This window comes from Hirundo rustica, chromosome 20 (genome assembly GCF_015227805.2).
Source record: "Hirundo rustica isolate bHirRus1 chromosome 20, bHirRus1.pri.v3, whole genome shotgun sequence".
Lineage (NCBI taxonomy): Eukaryota > Metazoa > Chordata > Aves > Passeriformes > Hirundinidae > Hirundo > Hirundo rustica.
The window spans coordinates 4511890-4539757 of record NC_053469.1 but is presented as its reverse complement, the minus strand read 5'-3'; the positions used below and the strand labels follow the sequence as shown (position 1 = coordinate 4539757).

Sequence of the window (27868 nt, the reverse complement as noted above, 5' to 3'; positions counted from 1 at the left end):
TCTTTTGTGTTCTCATACTTGAAGAATCTCACTTCTTTCAGCCCTGGAGTGGCAGAAGAAAAGATGCCATGGGAAGTGTGTTCCTCCAGTTTTTTAAATTCAGTCTGTGAATCTTAAAGCCCAAAAGCTTCTTGTGACTAAAGAGGAGGGAGTTAAAACTTTTAACTTGGTGTGTGTGCCCTCTGAGTATGTTCAGTTCTTGCTGTCGTGTGTGTTCTGCGTTTTGCTTGTCCGTGACTGACAAATCCATTTGATGGGGTTTTTCTGTTTCTCTTCCATTAAAAGGCAGATCAGGAGCGGCGCAGAGAAATTTCCTTACTAGATGACATTTCATCGCAATGTCCGATCGTTTGGGGCAAATAACCAAGGGAAAGGATGGGAAAAGCAAGTACTCGACTCTCAGCCTGTTTGATAAGTATAAAGGAAAGTCAATAGAAGCTATCAGAACTACAGGTAAGAAACACCTCCAGAAAGCTCTTCATGTCTTCCAGTATTGTTGCAGAGCTCATTCAGGTTGTTTGCCCTTTGGGAAGCAGCTGGGTTGCAGTGTTGGTGCAGGTGTCAAAGCTGTGTTTCATTAAGACCTAGAGGAAAATGTCCATGGCTCTTTGTGCTGCTGTTATTGTGGAGACACAGAGGAATTACACAGAACAGCTGGGGGTTCTTGGGCCTCTTGCTTAGTCTGTGTCCTTGCTGCAGAGTGGGCAGGTAGCAAACTTGAGTGGAAGCCTTACCAGGGCCTTAGGTTGTGCCAGGGCAGGGCACCTGAGCTGACTGAGGTGCCTTAAGCTGGTCAGACCTTGTGTGGGGTGAGAGTCAAGGATTGAAGGCCACTGGGAAAGAACCTGAGTAGGTTTTGCAGTGGAAATACGAGCAAAAGTAAGTAGTGGGTTCAAAAAAACGACCTTACCTGGACTGGCTCTGGATTTGGTGTGAGAATAGAAAACAAAAAAATAAAATACTCCCTTAATAAATGAGGTCTGGTGGATAGAGCTGGAGCATTGAGACCTTGTGATTCCCGGGTTAGGTCACCTTTGCTAAGAGGTGGACTTGTGTGGCCATTTCCCTGAGCTGTAAAAACGTAGTGCTGCTTCTCCTTGGTGAAATGAAAGAGCCACCTCTGCAAATCCTCCTAAAAGACTCTGTGAGCATCAAGGAGAAAGATTTTTCTCCCTCCCGCTGCAGGAGCTGTTTGCCAGCTGCTACAACAGACGGCTGCATCTGTAGTCCTGTGGGAAACAACCTGAGTGTTGACGTAGCTGCAGCACTTCTGTTGGGGTTGCACCCAGCCACAGCTTCCTAGTTAAGGTTACTAAGAGCAGGATACAGCTCTCTGACCTGCTGCTGTTCCTTTCTCACTAGTTATTCCTAGACATGGCTTACAGAGTCTTGGGAAAGTTGCTGCTGCCCGGCGCATGCCACCTCCTGCAAATTTGCCTAGCTTGAAGTCTGAGAACAAAGGAAACGACCCCAACATCATTATAGTACCCAAGGACGGTACAGGATGGGCAAACAAGCAGGATCAGCCAGACCAAAAGAGGTGGGTAGAGTGAATCTTTGGTAAGTTTTGGCAGGCAGCAGTGGTTGTGCACGGCTGTGCTTGATGTCAGACCTTACAGTGATCAGTTCTCTGTTGCCTGTTCAGATGCAGAGCCAATGTTTTGGCTTGATCTTTTAGCAACTGCCATATTGCCAGGAGTTGTTTTCCTGCCTTCCTTCCCCTTTGGTCTCACCTTTGCTGTCTCTGCTCAGTTCCAGTGCGACGGCTGCACAGCTGCAGGAGTCGCTGCCGCAGCAGGGTTTGCAGAAATCTGTCTCCAATTTACAGAAGCCGACACAGTCAATCAGTCAGGAGGTAGGTACCAGCAATCTCTTGACTGCCACCCGACTTCCCCTGTCCCCAGGCGGCTTGAGGGCTTTAATTGCGTGTGTTGCCTTGTGCTTAAGAAAAACGTCCTGTATAATCAGTTATTGTGGAAGTGACTCTCTTGACTCCAAGCTGCTGTGCACCAGGAGCATTGTGCTGCAGTTAGAGAAGTAACATACACGGGACTATATTTCTCAAATGTGTGCAGTAAGTCTAGTTGCAGTCTAGGAAGAAATGGCTGGAATGTGGGATGGCTGGTTAGCACTTCTAAACTATTCTGATTTGGTTGTATTTCAAACATACTTGGTGACAGCAGATCCTGCTCTTGCTCCCAGCCTGATGAGATTTGATGGGAAGAGATCTGACCATGTGGGAAAAGTAAGCCAGTGTTAGAACCTGAAAAAGCTACTGGCGAGTAAGAAGGTGTCCCAGAGAGTGCAAGGACCTGGCCCCCCTGTGTGTTGCAGATTTCACACTTCTGGTTTAAAAAAAATTCTTGGCCCTTGAGGTTCAGGGGAATCAGGGTAGGAGTTGTGTTTTGAAGAGGAGAAGAGTGGTTAATGCACGAGAAAGTAGAGTAAACTGAGGTGTAGGATGGGACAAATCTGGTAGCTTAAGGAGACCATTTGGGAAAATGCAGAAGAAAAGGAAAGCTTGATGAGAGTACAAGTTGGGGAAGTAGTCGGTGAAAATGGGCAGAGGAGACATTAGGGCAAAGCAGAGGATTTTTACTGTAGCGTTGTAGTACAGTGGAGTGGGGAACAGCTGACTAGCCCCAGCTTGAAGCTGTGAGGACCTGTGGTATCTGGGTGATCTGGAAGCCTGAATCATAGCAGGTGCCAGCCAGGAAATGAGAAGCAGTCACGAATCTTAACTGATCCATGTTGAGGTTTCTTTTTGCTTTGTTTTGTTTTCAGAGTACAAATTCAGTGCCAGGTGGACCAAAGTCATGGGCACAGCTGAATGGAAAGCCAGCAGGACAAGAAGGTGGTGAGTATGAGAACCAGAACTGGCATGTGTCTGCTTTTCCCAGGCAGGCATGAGATGGGGTGGACTCCATTTCTTCCTGCCCTCCCTGTCAGCCTGGTGCAGAATGGGAGTGAAGCCTTTTGGGTCCTGTTTCCAGCCTTTGTGGTGTGTTGGTTGGAATGATGCAGTTGAATCAGTTCAGCACTGCCAGCACAAGACATGGCTTGAACAGAATGTGTTTTGTGGCCACATTGAACCAGAGCAAATCATGCTCTTGAGATGCAGCAGGAAGTTGTGGAAGGTGTAGGTTCTGAAGGAGCAAAGAAACATTTGCCCCCATGAGCATCTTCTGTCAGCCCAGAGCAGTGTCTAACAAAGGTGCAGTAAACACTGAACAGGGGAGGGAATGGTTTAGAAGAGAAGAAAGGAGAAGGGACATTGGAGTGGGGAAATACAGGCATCTCCATGGGCAGTAGCAAGGAGATCTTCACCTAACTGGGTAATCAGAAGTGAGGCTGGAATGTTCTTGTACAGTGTTGGTGATCCAAGGGAATTGCAGTGTCCGTGGGTGGAAGTGGAGCTGCTGCAAGGTGCACTCGCACATTGGCTGAGGCCTTGCTGTTAAGTCTCCCTCAGTAACTGTGCTGCTAATGGCTTCTGCTTGACTGAGAATCCTGAAGCAGTGTTAACATGAATTGCGAGTTTAGTTGTCTTCAGCTGCATCCATTTCCACACAGGAGGTGGTTTCCAGCTGCACTGAGTAGTGCCATTAAAACCACAGTGAGAATAACAGCTCACTTCCACTGTTTTAATGTGAACAGACCTGGAACAATTCACTTGTCAAGTGAAATTGCAGAGAGATTTGAAAGAACTGAGACAGCTGCTGATTGCAGAAACAGGGGACAAGTTTACCCTAAATTAAATGAGGCCCTTAATGAGAGGGTGTTTCTCAAAGGCTAAGTGTTAAAGCAGAAACTTGTACTTGCCTGTGGCTGGTGGCCAGTGCAAAGACTCTCTTGTTTGGTTAATTGGTACTTCCTTGAGTCTTGCTTTGTAGATGCCTGTACAGTCATTTTGAAATCTGATCATCTAGCAATGTTCATAAAGGATTTTTTGAAAACTCATTCTAGGTCACACTTAACAATATAGAGTTCTCAACCCAAGAGAACAGTTGCCCATGTGGCTAAGAGCAGCTTAATTAGAAGGTAATTGAATCACAGAAGCATCAGAAATCTGTCTGAAAGGAATTCTTAGACCATCCCATGCTTGTACCTCTTCTCTAGTGACACTGAACAATTGTTTTTCCTTCTAAGCTAGTTCAGATATTACAGACAAGGAGGAGAGTCTCTTGCTTTTTCCTCTTTTTGAGTCTTAAAGGGCTGTAAAGTCTTCTTGGGGGGGGTGTATCCTGAAGAAATGTGGTCTAATAAATTAATTACAGACTTCTCCATGCTGGTATTTTTATATAAAGGACATTTGGAGGGGAAAAAAAGGGGCAGCAAACTTTTTTTTCAGTGTGATGCTGCTTAGGGTTAGAGTACAAATTGTTAATGGCTGCACATAACTAGTCCTTACATGGTGTAGCCTTACCTGGGGGTAGATGTCTCTACTGAAAGACACCTGTGCCATTCTAGTTCAGTGAAAATCAGAACTCTTCAGCAAGTCTGCAATGTATTTAGGCAATGTCCTTCTCAAGTATTTTAATCTGTCTAAAACTGAAGGTGTTTCGTGTAGCTGTTGCAGAGTCTTAGCTGGAAATTTCACATGGGAGATCTTGAGCAGTATGCAAGTTCCAGAAAGTAAAAATTACTTAAGCCAGTCTGTCTTGATTCTTCAGGGCAAGGAAGGAGAAAGATAGATGAGATTCTTGTCAGATCTTCATTTGATAGATTCCTGATACTTTTAATGTAATTCTGAAATGCCCTTTTTAAGAGAACTTTAGCCAAGTAACACTAAGAAACAGTTCTCAAAAAAAGCAATTCTTTTAATGTGTAATAGTACAGTAATGCTTGTAATTTCCTTTTTTTCAGTGGTATCTTGCCAATAGATTTAGGAGAATTGCTCTGTTTCGTGTTCCAGTCACTGGCAGATCTTTAGAATTGACAGAGAACTGTTCTGGGGTGACTGATGACTCAGCAAGACAATTTGCCAGTGATTAGAAATTGGCCTGATCTGTCCAGTGATCTGCATCTTGAAAATACCACAGCAGGGAGGAGAGCATAGAACACCTGTCCTTACCTGTGTTGTCACTGATGCATTGACAGGAATTTTAACAATAAACTTCCCTGACAGAGTGAGGTCTGAGCAAAAAGAGTCTGAATAGAAATGTCAAATACTTGATAGCAGGGTATCATTTATGAGCGATCGTGCAGAATTCGTATCTCTGCCTCTGTCTGAATTCCGTACTTCACAAAAATAATTGGAAGCTGAGAAAGTTCACTGACATCGTTGAATGTGAGAATTTAAATGAAGATCCCGAGTGTGGGAGTGCTGGGTGAGGACATGTGTTGTCATGTTGGTGACAGTGTCTGAGAGTGTTGGGGATGTGAGGTGAGGTGCTGTTACGATAGTAATTTGGGTTTAAATATGCTAGAGGCCCAGATTCCCAGGAAACTCATTTCCAGCCTGATCTCATAAGGGAGTTGAAACAATGGAAGGATCTTCTCTGAGTCCCACACTTATTTGTCTGACAGGTTCAAGGGCCTCAAGCCGACTGTTATCCTTCTCTCCCGAGGAATTTCCGACGCTGAAAGCAGCTGGCGAGCAGGACAAGGTTGGCAAAGAAAAGGGCGCCTTAGATCCGTCGTATGGGCCAGGACCAAGCCTCCGCCCCCAGAGTGAGTGGAGAATTGTGTCTTTCTGCCTTATCCCAGCTCAGTAACTCCATTGACTCCGTTTTGGGCAGGGAGTGCCAGTTCACAGTAGTACCAAGAATTCCATCCTTGCATTTCCTTTTATCTTCTTATGAGATTACATGTGTCAGGCTGCTTAGCAGATGCTCACAGATCGGCATGTGGTGCTATGTTCTGTGGTCCGGAAAGCCAAGTATGGACTGTCATCTGCTACGCTGTTTAATAAAAATTGCTGTGTGATGTTGCAAAGCAGGCCCCTTCCTGGGCTGGGGGAGCCACAGTGAAATTAGCGTGTGGTGTAATGTGGCTTGTCTTTGAGTGGTTTTGCATTTAATTGACCTTAATTCTGCAGGGCGAGGACTGTGGAGATGGGGAGCGCTGTGGTAGGAGTTCAGGTTTATTGGCAAATAAGGACACCACTGGTGCAGCAATTACTTAGTGACAGCTGATGCTGCTCCTCTCTTAAGAAAACAAACACTGTTGGAAATTTTTCTTGGTCCTTGATATTTTTCTACAATCTTGGAGTAATTAGGGCTTGACCAGAGTACTCGAGGCGTGGAGACTTTCTGGCAGAGTGGCTGCCTGCGTTTACAAATACTCACGTAATTATCACCTCTTTTCCAGATGTCACCAGTTGGAGGGAGGGCGGTGGGAGGAACGTCACCTCTGCCACATCTCTGACCGCCTCCCCTGCTGAGCTGGGCAGCAAGACCTCCAGCACTGGAGACGGGGCCCCCTCCTCAGCGAGCGCCAGCGATGCCAAGGAGCCGTCTCTCCGCCCAGCTCAGCCCGTCCGCAAAGGGGCTTCGCAGTTCATGGGAAACGTCTACCAGCCACCCACATACCATGACATGCTACCTGCTTTTGTGAGTCACCCTTTCTCCACACCTTTGTGATGTCTTTCATTCTTCAGATAATGGTGGGGGCGGTTTGAAGTCAGCTGAGATGTGTTTTCTGGACTCTCAGTTGGCTGCCAGGATTTGCTCAGGGACCTTTCTCTTGTCGTGTAGCACAGCGTTGCTCAGCCGAAGGAGAAGTTGTCCCTTTCCCTCTGGAGCTGCAGCAGGAACCGTTAGCATGTGGCCTGTTGGGCAGCCAGATGTGAAATGTTTCTTTCCCCTTTGTGCGGGTGCAGCTACCATGCACATGTTGTAACCTAACCTGGGTAAACCTTCCTGTGACAAAGTGAAAAACCAGGCTGCTGTGCTTTGCCTCATTCCAGATGTGTCCACAACAGCCATCCGAGACCCCTGCATCGCTGGACCGAGGGTCTTTCCCTGTTCCTCAGCTTCGGCTTGAGCCCCGAGTACCTTTCAGACAATTCCAGATGAATGACCAGGATGGGTAAGGCTGCCATTGCTTTCCCACTTGAGAGGCAGGTTCAGGGTGTGACGTGAACCTTAAGCTAGGCAAGAATTCACACAATGTATGTGTGAAGCTGCAGGCACCAGCGGGGAAACCTGCTTTTTACCCAAAACAGCAGTGCTTTTCTCCAGCTACAACAGCAGCTGAAATGTTGCAAGGCTGTGAGCATTGTGTGTCTGAAGAGCAGGTGGACATGGGAATTGGTGTGTCATCCTGGACTAGAGGAGTTGCAGCTCTCATCTCTGAGTTCTAGGAAGTAGGTACCAGGTAGACAAGGGAAAGAAACTGCTGGACAGGGAGAGAAACTAGGATGCATTGTATATAAGTGCGTAGTAGAAAAGGACTGATCCAGTGTTACAAACTCAGCTCTGCATTGTTTGATTCTCTTTTTGCTCTTTCTGACCAATTCTGTGTTTTCCCACAGAAAAGAGAACAGGCTCAGCCTGTCTCGCCCAACACGCCCACTTCGGCAGCAGATGGAGCGAGTGCCTCGGCCCACCATCATCAATGCAGAGAACCTGAAGGGGCTGGATGAGCTGGACAATGATGCAGACGATGGATGGGCAGGTAAAAGTGCCTTCATGCTTGAGCTTTGTGCAGCTGTGAAATTTCTGTTGGTGTAAATGATGACACAATGGATCCTTCTGATCCTTCCATCACATTGTGCTCAAGGAACCGGATCTGAAGACTCCTAAAATCTGAAAACACCAAGCACAGCAGGAGGGGTAGCACTGTGGGTGTTGGGAAGGAGAGTTAGTCCTGCCTTTTCAGTCATGGCATTCAGTATCCAAATGCACACAGTCTGGCTTGATGATTGTCCCCTCGTTTGCAGCCCCCAGTCCCAGGCTGTTTGCTGCTCCTCCTCTGGGACCAGCCCAGCTGTTCAGTAGTGTGTGTCCACGCTGCTCACATTTCTTGCCTGATGTAGTTGAAGTTGTCCCTGCCCATGGAGGGATGTTGGTAGATGACATTAAAGGTCCCTTCCACCCAAGCCATTCTGTGATTTCCAGGACCAGTGCTGGACATTGGACTTGGCGAGTACTTCATGCCAAGCCTGTGTGTCCTGTATAATTTATTGCTAAAGGGGAGCATAAACTTTACCAGGACAAGGGACTTGTTTCTTTCCTCTCATAAATCTATTCTTGCTTTCTGCCTTCGTAGGCATTCATGATGAAGTAGATTACTCTGAGAAACTAAAGTTTAGTGAAGATGAAGAAGAGGAAGAAACTCTTAAAGATGGACGACAGAAGTGGTAAGAAGCCACTCTATTTGCACCTACAGTTGTTTCAGCAAAAGAGAACAATACCAAGATATTTAAAAACTTGTTCTAAGAACATGTGGAGTCTTAATCCCTCTGATTTGTTGCTGTGACTTTGTTGATTTTGCTGGGCAGTGTTTGAGTGGTCTTCAAGGATATGTGTGGGTCCAGCAGCTGACTGCCAGTTTACCAGGCTTCTTTCCTCTTTTTTTCTCAGCTTTATTCTGCTGCATAATAGTGGAGTTGATCCCTATGCACTTTAAGAGAAGCACATCACTTGCTCTGGTGGTTTTTTGTAATCTTTCCTTTTTATTAGAGTCAGTTGCCTTGATCAGGCTGCAAGTGCTTTTTGAGGCAAGCAGCAAACGCAGTAATAAAGCTGTTTATGTGACAGGAACAGCTGGGATCCCAGAAGGCAGCGACAGTTGTCCCTGAGCTCTGCAGACAGTGCAGATGTCAAGCACACCTTGGAGGAAGGAAAGAATTGGAATGATTCAGTTGGCTTGTCCCGGCCAGTCCGGAAAGCGCAGGATTCACAGCAGCCTCCAAGGAAGGTGAATGGCTGGAGCTCTGCCTCAGAATACCAGGTAGGTTGAACTCATGTGGGTGAACTGAAAGCCCAACTGTCCTTAAGAGGCCAGTTTGACATTTTATTAGAAATGGGATGCTGATGAATTTCTCTGTTCTTAGTTTATATCCACCTGGAGAGATTTCTATCTGCATAGCACTTCCACTAGGGAAAAGAAATTGAAGTTGGTCCCGAACGGTGGGGTTGTCAGTGAGAAAATGGAGTTACTGAACAAAATAGTAATAACTTTTCCCAGTAACAGGGGGATTTGTGCTTGAGGGTAGTGGGGAGGGAGTCAGAAGGGGTATCATCAGCATGGGATGCAGATCTCAAGATGGAGGAGCTGTTTGGGTCATGCTGATGGAGGAATGTTTTCTCTCTGGCAGAAACCCGCACTGGGAAGTGTTCTCAGACAGCAGTCCCTCGAGGATAAAGAGGAAAAGGTGCCTGTGAGACAGAAGTTTGTGCACTCTGAGATCTCTGAGGCTGTTGAGAGAGCCAGGAGGCGGCGGGAGGAGGAGGAGCGGCGAGCCAGGGAGGAGCGCCTGGCAGCCTGCGCTGCAAAGCTCAAGCAGCTTGATCAGAAATGCAAACTGGCTCAGAAGAGTGTGGAGACACAGAAACACACAGAGAATGAGGATGTGCGACCTCCCAGCACAGAGAAAAACACTACACAAGAGAATGGCCATGCTTTCCGTAAAGGTACAGAAACACTGCCTGCCTCACCCTGTAAAAACTGCTTTTTTTGCCATTGTGCTGATCTCTTACCTGGAGTGGGGGAGTTCCTGAGAGGGAGTGTTCAGAGGGTTCTTCAGCTGCCCTTGAGAGATCAGCTGCTGCTTGTATTCTGCAGAGTATTTAGCGTTGTTGACAAAGGTTGATGAAATAAAAAAAAAGCTATTAAAATAAATACAAACTTCTTTAGTTGCCTTTATCTGTGCTTAGTGAGTGAGCTGTGCTGGCAGAGGCCGTGTTGGAATGAGCCTCATGGGCTTCTCATGATTGGATGATAATATTAAGTGCTCGTGGCCATAGATCAGAAAACTAGTAAGTGCTGGCAGGTTTAAGGACTAACAGGGGAAAAGGACTTTATCTCCAGTGCTTAAGCAGAAGGCTGATAGCAAAGGAGGATCTCAGAATTTATCATTGAAACAAGATGGACAAAACCTCTACCTGTCAAGGTAAAGGATATGCTAGATATGATTGTAGTAAGGTTCAGCCATGTATTGCAGTCAGGACATGCCAACACCTGTGTATGTTGTGTGGTGGTGGTGCACTCCCAGCTCTGTCACGAGCAAGCTCTTCAGGGCTTCTTTTCTTCTCTGCAGCAACCCCTGAGTTTCACATGCAGGATGCCTCTGTTGGCTATCTGGAAGAGGAAAGTCCTGCTCCAGCAGCAGCAGCAGCCCAAAGCAGCAGTGAGGAGGAGCTCAGAGAAGCTCCCTCGCCAGCACAAGAATTCAACAAATACCAGAAATCTCTTCCCCCACGATTCCAGAGGCAGCAGCAGCAACAACAGCAGCAGGTAATTGGCTTACAGCCTGCTTTCTGGACCCCCACTAAACCACTGTATTTGCTCAGTTCTCAACACCATCAGTCTTCGGGCTGGGAGGAGATAAATGGTGTTTTGCCCTGGCCTTTTTAAGTACTTTTGATCATGGAAATACCCTGTCTGATGGGGTAAAAAGGCTCTCTATGGGCTATGTGAGTTTTCCTTGCACTCTGTGATGCTGTTGTGGGTAGGGCTTGACCAGATTTGTCACTTGCCTGGGAGAAAAACACAGTGCTGTCAGAAATGTTGACTTGTCTTGCATGGTTGTCTGGGCGTCGCCTGACACTGGGAGCTCTTAGGACTCTGTGGTTTGTGGCAGAGCTCTGGTTTGCAAATGTGCATGAGCAGGAGAAGCTGGGGATGTTCCCACATCCAAAACCATGAGCATGTCAGTGGTTGTCTTGGTGCTTGTGTATTCTGGACCCAGGGAAGCTTCTGTTCCTTGGGCTAGCTTTCAACCTGATGAACATCTCTGCTTACTCTCTGGCACAAGATGAGCTGCTGTTCTTCAGCACTGCTGCAGTGCCTTAGAGTACACAGGACAAGGGGAATGGAAAACTCTTGGGGTTCAGCTGCTTCCATTTCACTCAGCACTTGCCATGTCCTTACCATTGTAGGTATGGGCAGCCATTTGCTTGCCAGGGGCAAACTGTGCTTAGGTTGGCTAGTTGCTTCTGGACTGGGAGGGAGTTCTGGAGTGGCACATTTCTCATTCCATCTCCTGCCTTTGCAGAGGGCTAGTCCTTTGCTCTGCTCTCATCTAATACCTACTCAGGTTTTTTTTCTGTGAGGCTCTTTCAGATCATTGTTTTCTTTGCGCCATAAAAATGTTTGGTCTTAAATGTTTAATTTTTGTTGCATTGAAAACTCTTCTGGGGCACTGGGACATCAGCTGAACTGCTTTGTGCAGCTTGGCTCTTGCCTGACCCTTCAGTGCTGCGTGTGCCATACGTGATGTGCAGCTCTGCTGCCAGATGCAGTGAGCCTCTGTAGGGCAGCAGAGCCAAACCAGGGGACAGTATTCAGGATTCAGATAATGCGAAGTTAATTGCCATTCTTCATAAAATAACCACTTGAAATGGGATATAATCAACGCTGCTGCAGATCTTAGCAAAGAGCTCGCAATTGGCTTTTGCTCAGTAATTGCTCTTTTATGGATGTTCCCCGTGCTCGTTGCTCGGCAGTTGACATTTTCATGATTCAGATGTACAGCGGCAAATGCTGCTTAATGTTACTCTTGAAAAGAGATGCTCTTAAACTAAAAAGAATTGGATGTCTTTGCTGTCGTGCTACTAGTACCACAGGTCATTGCTAGTGGAAGAACATGAAGCTTTATTTTATTTTGTCTTACCCTCTGTGATGTTAGTATGTATGAGGCAGTGCGTGTTTTGGCTGGCATATATTGCTGCTTTGGTAGCTCCATGAAAAGAATAAAATGGAAAAGTGTTGGTATTGGGAAGGAAGTATTTTCTCCAAGCTACCAGAGGACTAGATAATTTAGATACAATATGCATTTATCAGAGCCTTCCTTGCTGTAATGATGTGTCAGATTCAGATTTAAAGGTGTCTCTTTTGCTCTGCAGTTGGGGATTGGCTTTTTAAATAAACAGTTAGAGTATTTGACACTGTTGTAAGCATAGCAAAAAACGGTGGCGCGTTTGACAATTAGGTAGATGCATTTCACGTTAATTGGAGCTGTTTAGTATTTGAAAGCTTTCTTCAGTACAAAAAACTCCCTTCAAACATATATTCTTTTTGGACCTTCAGTGAAAGTTAAATGTCAAATCAAATTAATATCATGCCGGTCCTCAGCTAAGGGAAGGTGGACTTGGCCATGTGGGAGATGGGGGAAAAATCTCCAAGTGTCAGCCTGTCGCTGAAGGATACCCAGGACACACTGTAAAATATTAATAGGTCTCTTAATGTGGTTTTTGTTGTTTTTATCTAATCTGTTAAGATAACAGTGGTGGAACTTATATATACGCACACTAAAATTAGAGGTGCATTTCCTGAAAAATGCAATATCTTCTAAAATATTTGGTTCCAGTTATGGAGTGACATTTGACAGGAGGCTGTCCTGTATTCATAGGAATGTTGAGAAGATGCAAATTGTGGTCTTGTAGCTGATCCCTTGTGGTTGGCCACATAGCCTGGCCCACAGTGGTGTGATAGTCTGGCTGCTCTGGTATTTGCAGAATAACAAGTGCCACATTCCCAGCTGGTAGTGTATTACCCCTCTCAGCCCCACCCTCCCATCGGATTAGGGATTGAGCCTGTGATGGATGGCATGTGTTTCCCTTTGGCTGACCAGTACGTCAGCGTGATTCCTGGCACCATAGCCACGTGCAATGGCCCATCCTGTTCCCTGCAGGAGCAGCTGTACAAGATGCAGCACTGGCAGCAGCAGGTCTATCCTCCCCCATCCCACTCCCATCCCCAGCGGACGTTCTACCCGCCGCACCCGCAGATGCTCGGCTTCGATCCCCGCTGGATGATGATGCCCTCCTACATGGACCCTCGCATGGCCCAGAGCCGCACCCCCGTGGATTTCTACCCTTCAGCCCTTCACCCTTCAGGTGAGGTGTTGTCAGCGTTTATCTTGGCTGTTGAGTTGGTTTGTATCTGGAAATTTGCTGTTTGTCTTAACCGCTGTCCAGACTTTGCATTCTGGCTGGGATCCCTTCTCTAGGGATGAGAAAGCTGGTTGCAGTGGGAAGTGGTGGGAGACTGGGAGGGAGGATGTGTGGACATTTTTCTGTCCATTCTCTGCACTGTGGTGGGAGACCTTCCCTGACTGCTTTGTGACCTTAGTGGGTGTGACTGAACTTGCCCCTTGGAGGAGAGGGTAGCAGATCCACTGATCTTGCCTGTTGGAGGAGAAGGATGAGTTTTGGAGTTACTGTAATCATGTGAAATCTTTAACAGACCCCCTTTAGGAAATGTGATGGAGAAACCCTGTAGTTCCTGAACTGTGTGTGCTTTGCACCTTCCTATCTTGTTACTAATCTTCAGAGGTGTGAATGTAAACATCAGGATGTATAAATCAGGAGTTTGTGGATTGCTTGATCCCAAGCCAGTGATGCTATGTAGTATCTGTGTGGGCTGGGCTCTGAGAGCTGTGTCATCTTCTGTATCACTCCAGGTGCATTTCCCAGCTGTGCATTTTCCAAGCACAGGCTCCCCCTTACAAGGGAGGTTTCCATGGCTGCAGTCGCCTGCTGCCTGAGAAGGAAGGGGAGTCAAGCTAGGAGATTGTTAAATTCTTCTTGTCTGTGAAATTCTAGTGCTTAATGGCATTGAACTCTGTCGTGAGCAGGAATTATGAAGCCCATGATTCAGCAGGACTCCATCGGTGGGGGCAGCTGTCGGTCTGAAGATCAGAACTGTCAGGCAGGGCAGGCAGAGAGGAAAACTGCTCCCTTGGATCCTGTGCCAGTGTGGGGCCAGGACAGCTACACATCCCTGCAGAGCAAAGGATACTCCCTGTCACATCAAAAACAGGCTGACAACATGAGCATGGAGGGGCTGCATGCCAGGTGAGTGCAGAATTCGTGTCCTCGTGCATCCTGAGTGTTTTAGCTGTGGGGGTCTTAACACACTGAGAGATTCAGAAGTTTTCTGTCTGACCACCTTGGAGCCTCTTTGGAGGGAGAGGGGGACTTGTCGCCTACGTGGGAAGATATAAAAAACAATGAGTCAAAAATTCTGATGCTTGCTAGTTTGTCTGTTACTTTTTTTGAACATTCTAAAACCAATTCTTTGTTTCCAGATCTCCAGATCATTGGAGGCTAAATCTCCCTTCATTTCTTAAGTTTGCTGCCTATCACAGGAATGCTTTTCTTTATCATGTGCTGATTTAACAAACTAGGCAGTACTGCCTGGGTCCACAGCAGTTCTGCCCAACATTTTGGTATTTATAGTTCATTTCCTCATGATTTAGCATAAACTTCAGTTTATTTCTTTTCACATCTTGTATCCAGCCTGGGCCCTTGGAGATGTCCTGTGCTCTGCATTACCTTTATTGTTTTGTTCTCAGGAATGAAAGTTACTCTGCTTCTGGAAGGCCGGAGAGTCTGAGCACTCAGAGAGATCTCTTTGAGGAGAGAGGGGAGGAGTATTTGAATGCTTTTGACAAGAAGGCCCAACCGGACTTTGACAGTTGCCTGTCTCCTCAGAGGATAGGCCAGGATCTCTTGTTCCAGCATCAGGAGAGTGTGCAGGAGGCCTGTCCTGCTGGCAGCCGCCATGTGAACCTGAGGTGTTCACCCCTCGAGCCTGATTTCATTCAAGCAGAGAAGAAGCCTGAATATAATGGTTGGGATATCAGCCACCATCAGAAACCTGCAGAGACAGCAGCAGAAGCTGCTGAAGAAGCACCCCGGGATGAGCAGTCGTTCAGTGCAGACCCATGGAAGAAGGAAGGAGCCAGTACCAAACAGACCACTGAAGAGACAGCAGAGTGGGCTCCCGAGAGCCGCAACAGCGGCGGGCAGCACCAGGAGCAAATGGGGAGGACACGGCGGTCTGGCCCCATTAAAAAACCAGTCCTGAAGGCCCTGAAGGTGGAGGAGAAGGAGAAGGAGATGGAGAAGGTTAAACTGGAGGGAGAAGACAGCTCGCGCCAGCTAAAGGAGAAGGCAGCTGTTCAGAAGGTAGAGAATGAGTCAGATGACTCTGCTGCCTTGCTGAACTCCACACGATACCTGCTGGATGACAAAGGTTCTTCCCAAACCAGCCTTGCACGAGAGGCTGAGAAATCCCAAGAGGAAGAAGAGGAGGAGGAGGAAGAGGAGAAGCCAGAAAGAACCTGGGAGAACAAACTATCCAGAGAGAGCAACGACCTCCCTCCCACAAAAAGAAACAACTGGATCTTCATTGATGAGGAGCAAGCCTTCGGTGGAAGAGGTCAAGGGCGTGGGCGAGGGAGAGGCTTCAGAGAGTTCACTTTCAGAGGCCGAGGCACGGTTGTGAGCAGCAGAGGGGTGTACAACAGCAACAACAACCAGAGGAGCAGCCGGGGCAGAGGGCTCCGGGAGTTCAACCAGCCAGAGGATTTCCCCAGAGGCAAACCAAGGCGCCGGATCGCCAGCGAGACACACAGTGAAGGGTCAGAGTACGAGGAGCTCCCCAAGCGTCGCCGGCAGAGAGGCTCGGAGAACAGCAATGAAGGCTCTGTGCTGGACAGGGAGGACAGTGATTTGAAAAAGGGAGACTTCAAAGAGTCTTGGAGGTCCAACAAAATCTATTCAGATGATCACAACGGCCTGGATCCTAAGAGGGCTCCAAGAGCCTTTGGGAGATCACTGCCACCAAGACTGAGCAACTCTGGCTATGGGCGAAGGGGGTTCATGGGTAAGGAGCCCACCCAGTGGCAAGGCAGGAGTGGGGGAGGAGGGTGGCAGGAGTACAGCCACACCTCTCCATCAGACACTTTTGGGAGCAGGCAGCAGTCTGACAGGGACTACATTCAGGATTCTTACAAACACACGGATTCCTTCTCCAGCCGGGTTTTTGATGAGAGTCATCTGGATGACAAAAGGCACTTTTTCCAGGAGGATTACTCAGCGGATCAGGAGAACATAGAGAACAGACCCTTCAGGAGGCGACGTCCTCCCCGCCAGGACAAGCCCCCACGGTTCAGGCGCCTCAGGCAGGAGAGGGAATCGGTGGGGCAGTGGAACCCTGAGGAGGGAGGCCCTAATCTGCTGCCCAGCCAGTGGCCAGGCAGACCCAAGCTGAGCACTGCAGAGAAGAGCAGCATTTCGGGCAGACGCTCTCCTGAGCTGTCCTACCAGAACTCTTCAGACCATGCCAACGAGGAGTGGGAGACAGCGTCTGAGAGCAGCGACTTCAGCGAGCGGCGGGAGAGAAGGGATGGAGTTCCAGAGAGTGAGAGCCAGCTGGAAGGTGGCCTTGGCACTGGGAGCTTGGGAGAGAAGAGGGAACTGGCAAAGAGGAGCTTCTCAAGCCAGAGGCCGCTGGTGGACAGGCAGAGCCGCAAGGCTGAGCCAGCAGGGTTTGCAGAGCCGTCCGTCAGGACTGGTGTGGGAGCGGCCTCCAGATATGAGAGCCAGCAGAATGGGACCCTGATAAAGAGCAAAAGGTAAATTTGTTTTTTGATCTGTGATACATGCAGATGTTGAAGGAGTGGACATAGACCCCATGCATTTTCTTGTCACTTTTAGTCGCATTCTACTGACAAAACTTAATCCTTTCCGTTCTTTCCTTGTAGGTCTCCAGAAGAAGGAGGAGGCCTTGGCAACACCAGCAGTGGGAGCAACCACTCCATTTATAGCTTGGATAGGGCCTCCCACGTGAACTCAGAGAGTGCTGAGGGGCCAGGTAAAAAGCCAGAGAAGGAGCACAAATCCACTGCACAAAGAGCAAGTGAGAAGGGAGAGGCCTTGTCACAGTTTGAACTGAGTTATGGAAGTGAGTGTCTTGATTAATTTGTTTCTTTAAGGGGATAACATATGGCTGACTTCAAGCCAGACAGATTCAATCCAGTGTAATTTTTAATATCAGGTTAGGGGCTTTTTTCCGTTTATTTACAGAAACAAGAAAATTCTTATGTATCTAAATAGAAAAACATGGAAGGTAAAATTGCTGTTCGATTTTAAGCGCAGACTTTTCTCTAATTTTTCTTCTGTCGAAAGTTTGTGTTTAGGGAGAATAGTTCTGTATTCCTTTCTGAGAGATTAATGCATTTTTAGGCTTGAAAGTTACGTTGAGTGAAGGAAGTTGTGAGAGCATCTAGAATGGGGAATTCGAGGCTGAGCTGATGGCAGGGAGGCAGGAAATGAGTATCTCTGAAAAGGGAATTACCTGAGTTATCACACAGCTCCTGTTCCCAAGCTCTCTAGCTGAAGCGTGCTCATCCTGAAACAGAGGAGACATTAAAGTGCTGCAAGATAAAGTGGCTGGTAGATGTCTGCAGACTGCATGAGTTTATTTTCAAAATACAGCTGCAGTGTTGCTAGGTGAACTTACTGTGGCATGGATCCTCTTTGGCACGCAGTGTTTAAATTATTGCCATTACAAAGCTTTATATGCACTCACATGCTCACTGTATTCTCCCCTGTGTGCTTTTTTCAGGTACCATCATTGATAATCGGGTGTCAAACGCAGCAGAAGAGAATGAAGTTGGTTCCATGGCAGGGGAAGGCTTCATTGAGGTTCTTACTAAAAAGCAGCGTCGTTTGCTGGAAGAGGAGCGAAGGAAGAAGGAGCAGGCTGCTCAGGTGAGGAATGGGAGGCAGAAAAGTTGGACCTGTTACATGGTTTGGATTGTAGTCAGAGCAACAGGGCCCCAGAACTTGTTTGTATGAACAGAAAAACATAGAGCTGACAGTGCTAAAGTAGTACAGATCATGTATTGGGCCCCAGAAACTTATTTAGGGCTGCTGGTCTGAAAAGGAGAGTTTGATTTCTGACTATTCTTGGCTTGCAGCAGAATTGCTAATTGGGAGTTAAGTTTCTAGAGTGATCTTCATCCAAAGCAGCTTGGCTCTCTAAGCCAGCTGCTGTCTGTAGTTGGTGGAATATTGGGCAGCAGGAGCAGTGGAGGACGTTGCACTCTCACTGTGTTGTTGCCAGAAGAATACCTCACACTGCAAAAGGCGGCTCTTTGCAGTGTTGTTAGGCTGGGGGAACCTCCCAGTGTGACACCTGTGCCTTTCCTGTCACAGGCACCCGCCAAGGCCCGCGTCCTTCAGTCGCGCATTCCACCGCGGTTTGCTAAGAAGCAGAACAGCCTGTGCTTGGAGCAGAGCGATGTAACAGTGTCTGGAAACAGCCTGGGCACAGAGATCTGGGAGAGCAACAGCCCAGGTAGGCTTGGGTCTGTTTGTTCCAAAGGGTTTCACAGAGCTGGAGTCTTCTGGGGTGTGCAGCAAGGATGGGGTCTGTGGTTCAGAGGAGACAACCCTCTCCTGTCTGCTGCTGGGAGTTGAGCTGGCAGACATGTGGAGTAGCCTCCGTTCTAAGCTTTACTGTTCAGCCGTCCTGCTCCTGTTCCTGGCCGTGTCAGTCTCCTAATCTATTTCTTGGGTCTTTGTTTCACATCAAGATCCTACTGTACAGCATTTTATAGCTGGTTGAGCTAGATCTACGTGAGACTTCCTTACTTTGCTTTCCTACATTTTCTCATCTCTAGCCCTGAGCAGCTAGTGCGTTCTTTGTTTCTCTCTGATCTGTCTTTATCCTGTTATGTTCCCTAAGAAATCTTCCTGTTCTCTACTGTCACTCCTCATACCCTGCGCTCTCTGCTGCATCATGTCTCAGATGCCTGGGCAACACGTACCTTTCTGAGGTGGTGAAAATACCCTTTCTCATGTCTAGAAATGGAAGGTAGATGGTGTAATATATACAGGGTGTGCTCATAGCTCTGTTTCAAGCAGCTGAACCCTGCCCTCCATTCTCTTCCAGCACTTTCCGTTCAGTCTCCTGGCAGTGATTCCTGGAGCAAGCCTGTAAATGCCTTTAATGGAACTGAGTCTAGCACTGAGGTAAGTGGCACCTAAGGTGCCCTTCAGGTATTGTGTGTATAAAGTATTAATGCAGGTGGCTTTTATGCTTCTCATTGCTCCATCTGTGCTCAGTGACTCTCAGCTCTGCTTGTGCCATTTTAAACTGTCTCTTTGCCGTTTTAATTTGAGCTTGATGCTGTTCAAATCTTGACCTAGAGAGCCAAGCACTGCTTGGTGTTATGTGTGGGTGTAAATCTGGGGTAACTGTGTGATAGCGCTGTTCCAGGGTTATGCTCATCACTGTGTGCAGACTGTGGTCGAGGAGGGTGGAATCCCATAGGTCCTGTTTGTGCCTTGTGCCTGTGAGCAGCGTGTAGCTGTAGCCTTAAACACGGGGAAGGATGAGGAGTTCCTGAGCGCTTCACCTCTGGAGACCAAGAGTTCAAATTTGGTTTGGGTCACATGTGAAGTGAGTTTGGCAATCTCAGCTTAGTTGTTGTGTGGGACACATTTCCATACTCTGAAGCCATGGTCTGGTTGGTGCATCAGTTCACCTGTCTCAGGGCTGTGTAGAGCTGAAGGAGCAGCCAAGGGGTGCTGCAGGTCAGGCCCACCTCCTTTGCAGTTAACCAGGATGGCGATTTGAAAGAGGGACGTGGTCTTGCTGTTTTCTGGGATGTTTTTTCCTCGGTGGCGCTGGGTCGGAGTCCGGGGCTTTAACACATTTCGTGCTTTGCATAGCAGGGCTTTAAAGGCAGCCAGGGGGATAGTGGCATTGACTTGAGCGCGGAGTCTCGGGAATCCTCCGCGACCTCCTCTCAGCGCAGTTCTCCATATGGCACCCTCAAACCAGAGGAGATGAATGGGGCTGGCCTGGTGGACCCAAAGCCTGACTGCCAGAAGGAGCAAGTGCAGAAGCAAACTGATAAAAAGGTAATCTGGATTTGCAGCCAAGCCAGAGCGCAGAGTGAGAGACCTTGTGAAGTGGTTGTGTTGTTCTTGATAGCATTTTTAAGGCTTGAGGTTGGGTTATTTGGTCTTTGTGTCTCAGCCTCTCTGCTTTCCTGTTAAGGATTCAGATCAAGGCTCAGGACAGAACAAGGAACACAAGCCTGGACCAATCGGCAACGAACGCTCCCTGAAAAACAGAAAGGGTTCGGAGGGAACGGAACGGCTGGAAGGGAATATCCCCCCTGTTAATGGGGTGGAAATTCACGTGGATTCTGTACTTCCTGTGCCGCCCATTGAATTTGGAGTAAATCCTAAAGTGAGGATTGAATTTAATTTTATCTTCTTGGTGATTTGATCTTGTTGAGACATGAAAGGTGGTTCGAGGCAGAAGGAATTATTTAGAGGAAGCTTCCAGCTGTAGGTTTGCCTTAGATTTCGTTACTGATACAGTCCAGGTGCTCAGGATGTCCTGGCAGACATGTAGTATCCACTTGGAAATACTGTCCCAGGGACCAGCTGGGGTGGTAACAGAAGTGAGGGACAAAATCATGGCCAAGCTTTTGTGTGCCTCTGGGGGTTGCCTGCTGCTGAGTGCTGAGAAGTGCTTTCTGTTTCCAGCAAGGCTTACTGAGATCAGTCTTTAGTTTGTAGTGTCATAATTCAGGCTAGAATCATTAACCATGAAAAGCAGAGGGCTGGCCCATGAACCTGGATTTGAATTTTATGTTTTGCTTTTTCAGGACTCTGACTTCAGCTTGCCACCTGGTTCTGCCTCTGGCACTGCAGCTAACCCTGTCACCAAATTGCAGGATGCCTTGGCCAGTAATGTAAGTTTTTTTTTCTTTTGACATTGATTCATTGAAGATACTCCTTAGGTAAACCTCATATGCGTCCAAAGAGAGGAAGCATGTTTGCATCTGACTTCACATTTCACACTTAGGCAGCACATGTCACTGATACCCAAAATGGCAATCTCAAGACACCTTGGTATAATGAGTGTCACAGACTCAGAAGTGATGCAGAGAGCAACTTCATTATCATTGGGACCTGTGTAAAGCCATCTCTGAGATGACCAGTCTCTTCCCCTGAGACACGCAAGTGTTGGACATGGCCATGATGCAGGTAGTGACATGTTTAGATCCAGACTGCCCACCTTCTTCTGAAGGTTTCATCTGCCACAGCAAGGCAGAGAGCTGTAACGTGGTGGTCAGGCCTTTTTGGAGGTTTCCCAGCTTTTTACAGCCATCTGGGTATTCCATTATTCTGTGTGAAAGAGTGAGCTCACTGAACGCTCAGCTGGTAGCTCAGCTGTAGACAGCAGTGTGAGACACACACAAAGCTGCTTTTGAAATGTCATCAAGTTTGTAATCAACTGGTTTTGATTTTGGAGATATGTCTTAAAGTGTGTTTCAGAAACAGGTCTGAAACTTAGGTAGTTTCTAAATATGGGTCAGGAAGGGAAACTCTTCTGCAAATGGAAGTTAATGGATCAAACTGATGTTTAAGTGAAAGCTGCTATAGTTCAGCATGGAGGGGGTGTCTTTGCACAAAACCAAAGCTTGCTTTATTGCGAGAGCAGAATGGATTGAACATGGTGCTTGGCTCTTGCAGTACCACTGGGGTCTCAGTTCTTTGATGTGCAGTTACTGGAGCTGCCCAGCTGAACTTCTGTCAGCCTCGGTGGCTCATAACATTCTCCTAAGAATCACAAATATTCCCCTTTTATGACTCTCCCCTCAGGCAGGGTTAACACAGTCCATTCCCATCCTGCGAAGGGATCATCACCTCCAGCGCTGCATCGGCCTGAACCCCATGTCTTTCCCCACTGCAGACCTTACTCTTAAGGTAAGGAAGCTGAAGGTGTGTGGTTATCCATTTCTCTGTGGGCAGAGTAGTGAGGGTGGGGACATCTTTCCCAAAGTATTTTGTTAGGTATTGGTAAACTTTAATTAGGTTTTGTGAAAGTTGTGCATATGTGCTATTCAGCGTGAGTGCAGGGGGGTGTGATTTAAGTCCTGAATGCAGAGAGTCCTTGTTAATTGTAGTCCTTGCCAATTGTAGAACCAGTGCAACAGAGCTTTCCTATTTCAGTACTGGGTAAGGTGGTTGCTCAAGGATCCTGGGAAGCCTGGTGGTGTAAAGAGAGGGAAAAACCGAGCAAAACCCACCCAAGTGTACAAACAACAACAAATGAACCAAAACAAAAACCAATTCCACTGCAAACCTAAGAAGCTCAGCAAATACCAAGGGGTTTGAGTATTTGTGAAGGATTCTTGTCCATTTACAAATTGTAGAATCCCCTAACCTCAGACCTGCAAGCTTTCCACTGTGCCTAGAGTGCAGTGAAAGTGAGTTCACAGGACACAGATGAGCAACTGTAGGCTTTGGTAATGTCCTCCCCAGTTGAACTGTCTATAGTTATTGTTCTTTGTTTCCCTAGATGGAGTCCGCTCGTAAAGCTTGGGAAAACTCTCCGAGTTTACCAGAACAGAACTCCCCAGGAGGTGCAGGCTCAGGCATCCAGCCTCCTTCCAGTGTTGGAGCTTCCAACGGTGTCAGCTACAGCTCTTTTGGTGGAGTTTCCATGCCTCCTATGCCTGTGGCATCTGTAGCACCTTCTGCATCTATTCCAGGTACCTGCAAACTGCAGCAGCATTGACATTGTCTGATTGTTATCTGGGAGTCGTCCTCTGGTTCTAGTAGATGAGAGCATGGTGAGAAGAGCTTCTGTGTATTGTAACTGGCTGGCTGGTGTTTGACAGATTCTTAACAGCTCAGGCAAGACAGAAAGAACTGTCTCCCCACTTTAAAGAATGTGACTGGTGAAAGCTTAATACAAAGACAGCTTTCCCTGTGTAGTGGCAGGTCTCTGATGTCTCAGTAGATCTTTCTTATCCTTTACTGTGTGCCCAGTAGAATAGAAGGGAAGAGACCTATGGCTGAGAGGCTTCAACAGTCCAATACCACTCTCAGCCATTCCTTTGCTTGTTTTGCCATTGAAATCACAGGTTCTGAGCACCTTTTGGTTACAGCAAAACAACAGGCTTGTAGCTCACAGAACTCTGGGAGGGGAGAAGGTGTTGGTGTCTTTTAGTTAAAGGAAAACTGTAACTCAGGCACATTAACGTAATGTAATTAGAGAGTAATGTAACGTGTGTAATTAGGGAGAGCATCTGGAAAGAGCAAGTATACTGGGATTCTCTCCGTGGGATAACTCCTGGGTCCCAAAGGGCTTCTCATGTAGCCACTGTCTTTCTCATGTCTCAGTTCAAGAACAGTGTAAAATGTGTAGTGACTCTGTTATTAGCTTCCACTTGGTAAACAGATTGTTCCAAGTCAGGTGATTTCCTTCCTCACCCACCCTCATCTTGCTTCTTAATCCTGTGGTTCAGATCTGCACAAAAGCAGAGGAGTGGCACAGCAGTTATTAATTGGTGCCACCCTTGGGGTGAATATGGCTTTTAGATCTCATGTGTCAAGGCCTTAAACGTAGTGTTTGCTCTTTCCATCCCTCTTAGCTGCAAAGATGAGATGATTGCAGAGCAGATTTCTGGCATTTAGTTCGGATTACAGGTTACCAGCTTCTAAACTGCTAGTGTCTGACTCTTTTGTGGAGGTGGGAAACCTGGGTTTATATTTAGCCTCTTACAGAAAGGTGTGATTAGTTCTGAGCAATCCTGCTCCTGCTGATGTTGGTATCTGGATTTAGGAGCTTTCCAGACTCTTCTGAATGGGTTCTATGTTTGTGTTAACTTGCTGAGAGGTAGGAAATAGTCTTGACCTGCAGATCTCTGCAGTCTTCTGTGCCTGTATCTCCCCTGCACCTTGAATTTACAGCCTGCCTTTTGTGCTGTGCAGGTAACCATATTCCACCCCTGTATCTGGATGGCCACGTGTTTGCAAGTCAGCCCCGCCTGGTCCCTCAGACGATACCTCAGCAGCAAAGCTACCAGCAGGTAAGGGAGCAGTACAGCTTGAAAGTGGTGTTTCAAGGGTCCTTCATAGTGGATTTAAGAAATAAGGAGTAATTTTTCACTTTCATAGCCCAGAGGAACTTAGATGTGGCTCCTTTTAGGTTCCTTGAATGCTGCTTCCCAGTGGGTGTCAGGGGTTAGTGAAACTGAAGGAAGGGAATTGAGGAGTTCTTCCCCTTCTGTACCAGTGCCCTTGGACTGGTTTTAACTGAAGCAGATGCTGAGTGAAATGAAGTGACTTTCAGTAAATTCCCAAGCCAGTCATCATTACAATAACAATGAGTAACTTCACTAGTTAGTACGATGTTGGTAGGGCTGCAGAGAGCTTTTTCAGGGTAGAGTACAGGCAGGTGAGAGCTGGGATTGTCACTGCCTGCTCTGTGTGAGGAGCACATTGGTTCCCTCGTGTCCATCAAATGCCTCTTGCAGGCATCAACCTCTGGGTGCCTTTGCAGTGTCTTCCCTGGCAGTGCTGCTGTTCTGGGGAATGATGCAGGGCTGGGTAAAGGCCCACTGTAGGTAATTGTCACTGCAGACTGACTCATGCAGGAAACCGATGGGATTTTAACAGCCTTGGAGAGTTTCTGGCTCCTCTTGTACCTCTCAGTCATATTAATTTCTTCTGCAGGCTGCTGCTGCTCAACAGATTCCCATTTCCCTCCACACATCCTTACAGGCCCAAGCTCAGCTTGGACTGAGGGGTGGGCTGCCTGTTTCCCAGTCCCAGGAGATGTACAGCTCCATACAGCCCTTCAGGTAACTGCTTCCCGTTTTCCTTTCCTTGTGACTTGCTCTCTTATGTTCCTGATGTCTGTATACATTGATGAGATACCCCACACTCACCTTCCTTTGTTCAAATGCTGTTTCCTTCCCCTCATAACAGTACCAGCGTAGGGAGCATGAAAAATCTGAATTAGCACTTAATGCCTCAAAAGCCTGAACACTGAGGTTTTAAAAAAAAACCCCTTTTTATTTGCTAGAGCTGTTGGAATCTTTAACTTCTGATTTTTTCTTGCCTTACCAAATTGCTGCAGACTTAGGTAACCTGAATCCTCCCTTAAATGCTAATCCACAGGTTGTTGTGTGGGATATTGAAACATGAATATTAGATACTACACAATGTTGTTCTGCTGAATATTCTGGCAACACAAGGACGTGGTTGTAAAAGCTTAAGAGTGGAAGTAAAAAATCCTGGTAACCAAAACGGGAAGTGTCATCACAGCTTACCTCTAAGCTGTCAGTTTAGTTGTCTGAGAACTGATGGCAGGCCAGATACGGTTTGGCGGGGTGTGTTTGTACAGTCTGCAAAGGTTTTGTGCATAATGACTGAAGCCTGTTTTTTTCCTGCAGGTCTCAGGTGTACATGCACCCCAGTCTGTCCCAGCCCAGCACCATGGTCCTGACAGGAGGCACTGCTCTGAAGCCTCCATATTCCGCCTTCCCAGGCATGCAGCCCTTGGAGGTGGTGAAAACCCAGTCTGGGTCCCCCTATCAGCCCATGAATGGAAGCCAGGCACTGGTTTATGAGGGGCAGATAAACCAGGCTGGTATGGGAGCCTCCCAGATGATGGACTCTCAGCTCACACAGGTTAGGAGCAGGACTGGCGAGCCACTCCTTTGGTCCAGGCTAATTCACAGCCACTTGTTTCTGAGAATGGGTTGTAACATGTCTGTCTGAACTAAACTCTTTGTAAAGAGGCTGAAGATTTCCCCGAGACACTGTTCTGTGAACCATGGTTTCACATATGCAGCACCTTATTTAATGAGATGGTTGCTAATACCTTGTCTGTCCCTGCTGAGACGTCACTTGGAAGTCAAACCTTCCAGTGCTGCATGCATAGGAGGCCATGATGGAATGGTTGTCCTAAAAGCACCTCTTCTGAGAGCCAAATCCCAATCATCTCTCCCATCACCTCAGCTTCCAGGGCAACTAGGAACGTGTATTAAAGGCTCATCCGTCTTCTCAGTTCATTTGTCGTCCAAGTCTTATTTACAACTTCAGCTGATCTGTTTGGCAGAATCCTAACAGGAATTTCAATGTGTGAAAATGTTTTAATAAAGCATGGTTCACATAAAAAACATTGAATCTACTGTGAGCATAGCTGTGTTTTGTGGGCATGTGCTCTGGTTCTCTGGAGAAATTTGATAATTTTATTAAACTCATCTTACGTTTATCTTGTGCAACTTGTTAAGGTTTATTTTTTGTTTCAGAAGGATTTTTGTGTTGTGACTGACCTAAAGAGTTAATCCTGAAAGTAACTTAGGTGAGGAAAATACAGAGAACACTGGCAAAGTAAATATTTGAAGAAATGCTTTATCCGTCATAAGCGAGTAACTTGGTTTCTTTTGCCAGCCTTAGATTGATTTATTTATTTATTCTGAAGTGTTGCTAGAACCTCCCAAATCCGCAATTGTGAGAAAATCGGAGGGAACAGGAGATGCGTCATCCCCGAGCTACAATATTTTTTGTAATTGCTCTTAATTATGTCCATCATTGGTTTGAAGCTCACTGTGAAACACGGAGCTGAGGTCCCCATCGCTTTCTCTGGAGTTCCTGTCCTCAAAATGTTTTGGTATAAGAGCATAGGAGATTTTCAAAGGTGGAAACAAAGCACCTGACACTGCACTGTCTGACACTGCCATTGTATGAAGGGAAAACCGACCCGAGAAGTGACCATGAGGAAGACTGGGAAACTGGGCTCTAGGAATGGAGGAAAACCTCCATCCACGGGCAGTTAGGTTAACTTGATGGCGTGTTAAAAACCCAGCTGATAAGGGTGTTGGCAGCACTGCCAGAACGTTCATTTCAGTGTGAAAGTCCCTCTGTTACAATCACTTGCATTTGTTCTGTGCCAGACTTCACTGTTTGGGAGCTTCCTTTTGGCAAGGCTGTGCTTTCAGGGTATTGGGAGGCAGCATGTCAAACACGAGACTGTTACTGCCATTAAGGTAACTACATGTCCTTGTCACACAGCTGACAATGCCTGTGCCTGGCTCCCAGCTGCCTCTGCCCCGCTACGGCTCTGGCCAGCAGCCCCTGCTTCTGCCACAGTCCATCCAGCTTCCTCAGGGGCAAAACCTGCCTGTAGGAGCTCCCCGAAGAATCCTCCCTCCTGGATCCCAGCCTTCTGTTCTTGCTGCCAGCAGGGAGGTAAGGATTAACTCCTGGTGCTGCTCATGGCCTTCAGTAACCCCTCCTGCGTTGAAGTTTTGCTCCTTGCTTGTTAAAGGGGAGAATGGCTTGTTTGGGATCCTTAAATATCCAAGCCAAGGATTGCTGGTAAAATGAAGGAATCCTTTTCCCCTCGTCTCCAGAGCGCAAGCCAGCAGCTTTCAGGTTTTGCTGCTGGTCGTCATTCTGTTTCCAGGGAGCCACATCCTGCTTTGATCCAGTTTGGAGTCTCCAGTTTTATTACATGTTTACACAGGTTTCCCCAGAGTGCTTGAGGGGTGGTGAGCTCCAGACACAGTTGGAATACTGCCCAGATATTTCACTCTGTTGTGAAGCTTGTCCATTTGAGTAGGTATATTAATGTCATGTCTGGTTTGATGGATTCATATGATAAGTTTGTCTTACTATAGGGGAGAGAGCACAGCAGTTAACTTCAGGTTCTGTATTTGCTTGTGCTGCTGGCTTGGTGCTTTAATACAGATTATTTCACTTAACAAGCCTCACTTTCCTCACCTGAAAAATATTTCTTCTTTTAATGGGCATGATGGGGAGAAGGGCAAAGATTTGGCTTAAATGTTTATATGAAGTAACCAGTGATTTGTGAATGCAAAGATGATTCTCTCACTCATTTTCCTCTGTAGTCCTCCCAGATGGAAATGAAAGGGTTTCATTTCTCCGATGGTAAACAGAGCATGTCCTCCGGAGGGTCTGTACCGTCCCCACACGCGTACAGGTGAGACGTTCACAGAACTTGGGCTCCTTAGGATGGGAGAGAAACATCGTGGTGCACCCATCATCCCTGTACCAGGACCCACCTGGGTTTTCATGTCTAGAACGTGCTCACTTGGGTCCAAATACTTGTATCTAAATGC

At 47.1% G+C, this 27868-nt stretch overlaps 1 protein-coding gene and 1 non-coding gene across 9 annotated transcripts in view; both read left to right on the top strand.

Moving 5' to 3' along the window:
• PRRC2B (proline rich coiled-coil 2B) overlaps nucleotides 1–27868 on the top strand; it is a 50163-nt gene that overhangs the window by 16576 nt on the left and 5719 nt on the right. For 4 of the 8 annotated variants that reach the window (XM_058423128.1, XM_040083414.1, XM_040083417.2 and 1 more), the window contains exons 2-30: nucleotides 286–453; nucleotides 1363–1540; nucleotides 1753–1855; nucleotides 2785–2857; nucleotides 5530–5673; nucleotides 6313–6554; nucleotides 6911–7032; nucleotides 7478–7620; nucleotides 8215–8305; nucleotides 8706–8898; nucleotides 9266–9581; nucleotides 10208–10404; nucleotides 12803–13007; nucleotides 13748–13967; nucleotides 14468–16534; nucleotides 16664–16863; nucleotides 17527–17672; nucleotides 18120–18261; nucleotides 18859–18938; nucleotides 19641–19832; nucleotides 19972–20166; nucleotides 20591–20677; nucleotides 21591–21695; nucleotides 22291–22483; nucleotides 23709–23806; nucleotides 24453–24580; nucleotides 25175–25412; nucleotides 26799–26975; nucleotides 27638–27729. In XM_058423128.1, the coding sequence (XP_058279111.1) occupies nucleotides 339–453; nucleotides 1363–1540; nucleotides 1753–1855; nucleotides 2785–2857; nucleotides 5530–5673; nucleotides 6313–6554; nucleotides 6911–7032; nucleotides 7478–7620; nucleotides 8215–8305; nucleotides 8706–8898; nucleotides 9266–9581; nucleotides 10208–10404; nucleotides 12803–13007; nucleotides 13748–13967; nucleotides 14468–16534; nucleotides 16664–16863; nucleotides 17527–17672; nucleotides 18120–18261; nucleotides 18859–18938; nucleotides 19641–19832; nucleotides 19972–20166; nucleotides 20591–20677; nucleotides 21591–21695; nucleotides 22291–22483; nucleotides 23709–23806; nucleotides 24453–24580; nucleotides 25175–25412; nucleotides 26799–26975; nucleotides 27638–27729 (6482 nt within the window). In that variant the 5' untranslated portion in view covers nucleotides 286–338. Of the gene's footprint in view, nucleotides 1–285; nucleotides 454–1362; nucleotides 1541–1752; nucleotides 1856–2784; nucleotides 2858–5529; nucleotides 5674–6312; nucleotides 6555–6910; nucleotides 7033–7477; nucleotides 7621–8214; nucleotides 8306–8705; nucleotides 8899–9265; nucleotides 9582–10207; nucleotides 10405–12802; nucleotides 13008–13747; nucleotides 13968–14467; nucleotides 16535–16663; nucleotides 16864–17526; nucleotides 17673–18119; nucleotides 18262–18858; nucleotides 18939–19640; nucleotides 19833–19971; nucleotides 20167–20590; nucleotides 20678–21590; nucleotides 21696–22290; nucleotides 22484–23708; nucleotides 23807–24452; nucleotides 24581–25174; nucleotides 26004–26798; nucleotides 26976–27252; nucleotides 27579–27637; nucleotides 27730–27868 lie in introns of those variants that run through there. The other 4 variants (XM_040083419.2, XM_040083416.2, XM_058423129.1 and 1 more) reach the window with 3 other exon arrangements.
• On the top strand, nucleotides 22717–22797 carry LOC120761927 (small nucleolar RNA SNORD62). Its single transcript, XR_005703772.1, has one exon. It is a non-coding gene; the product is annotated as a small nucleolar RNA SNORD62 (small nucleolar RNA).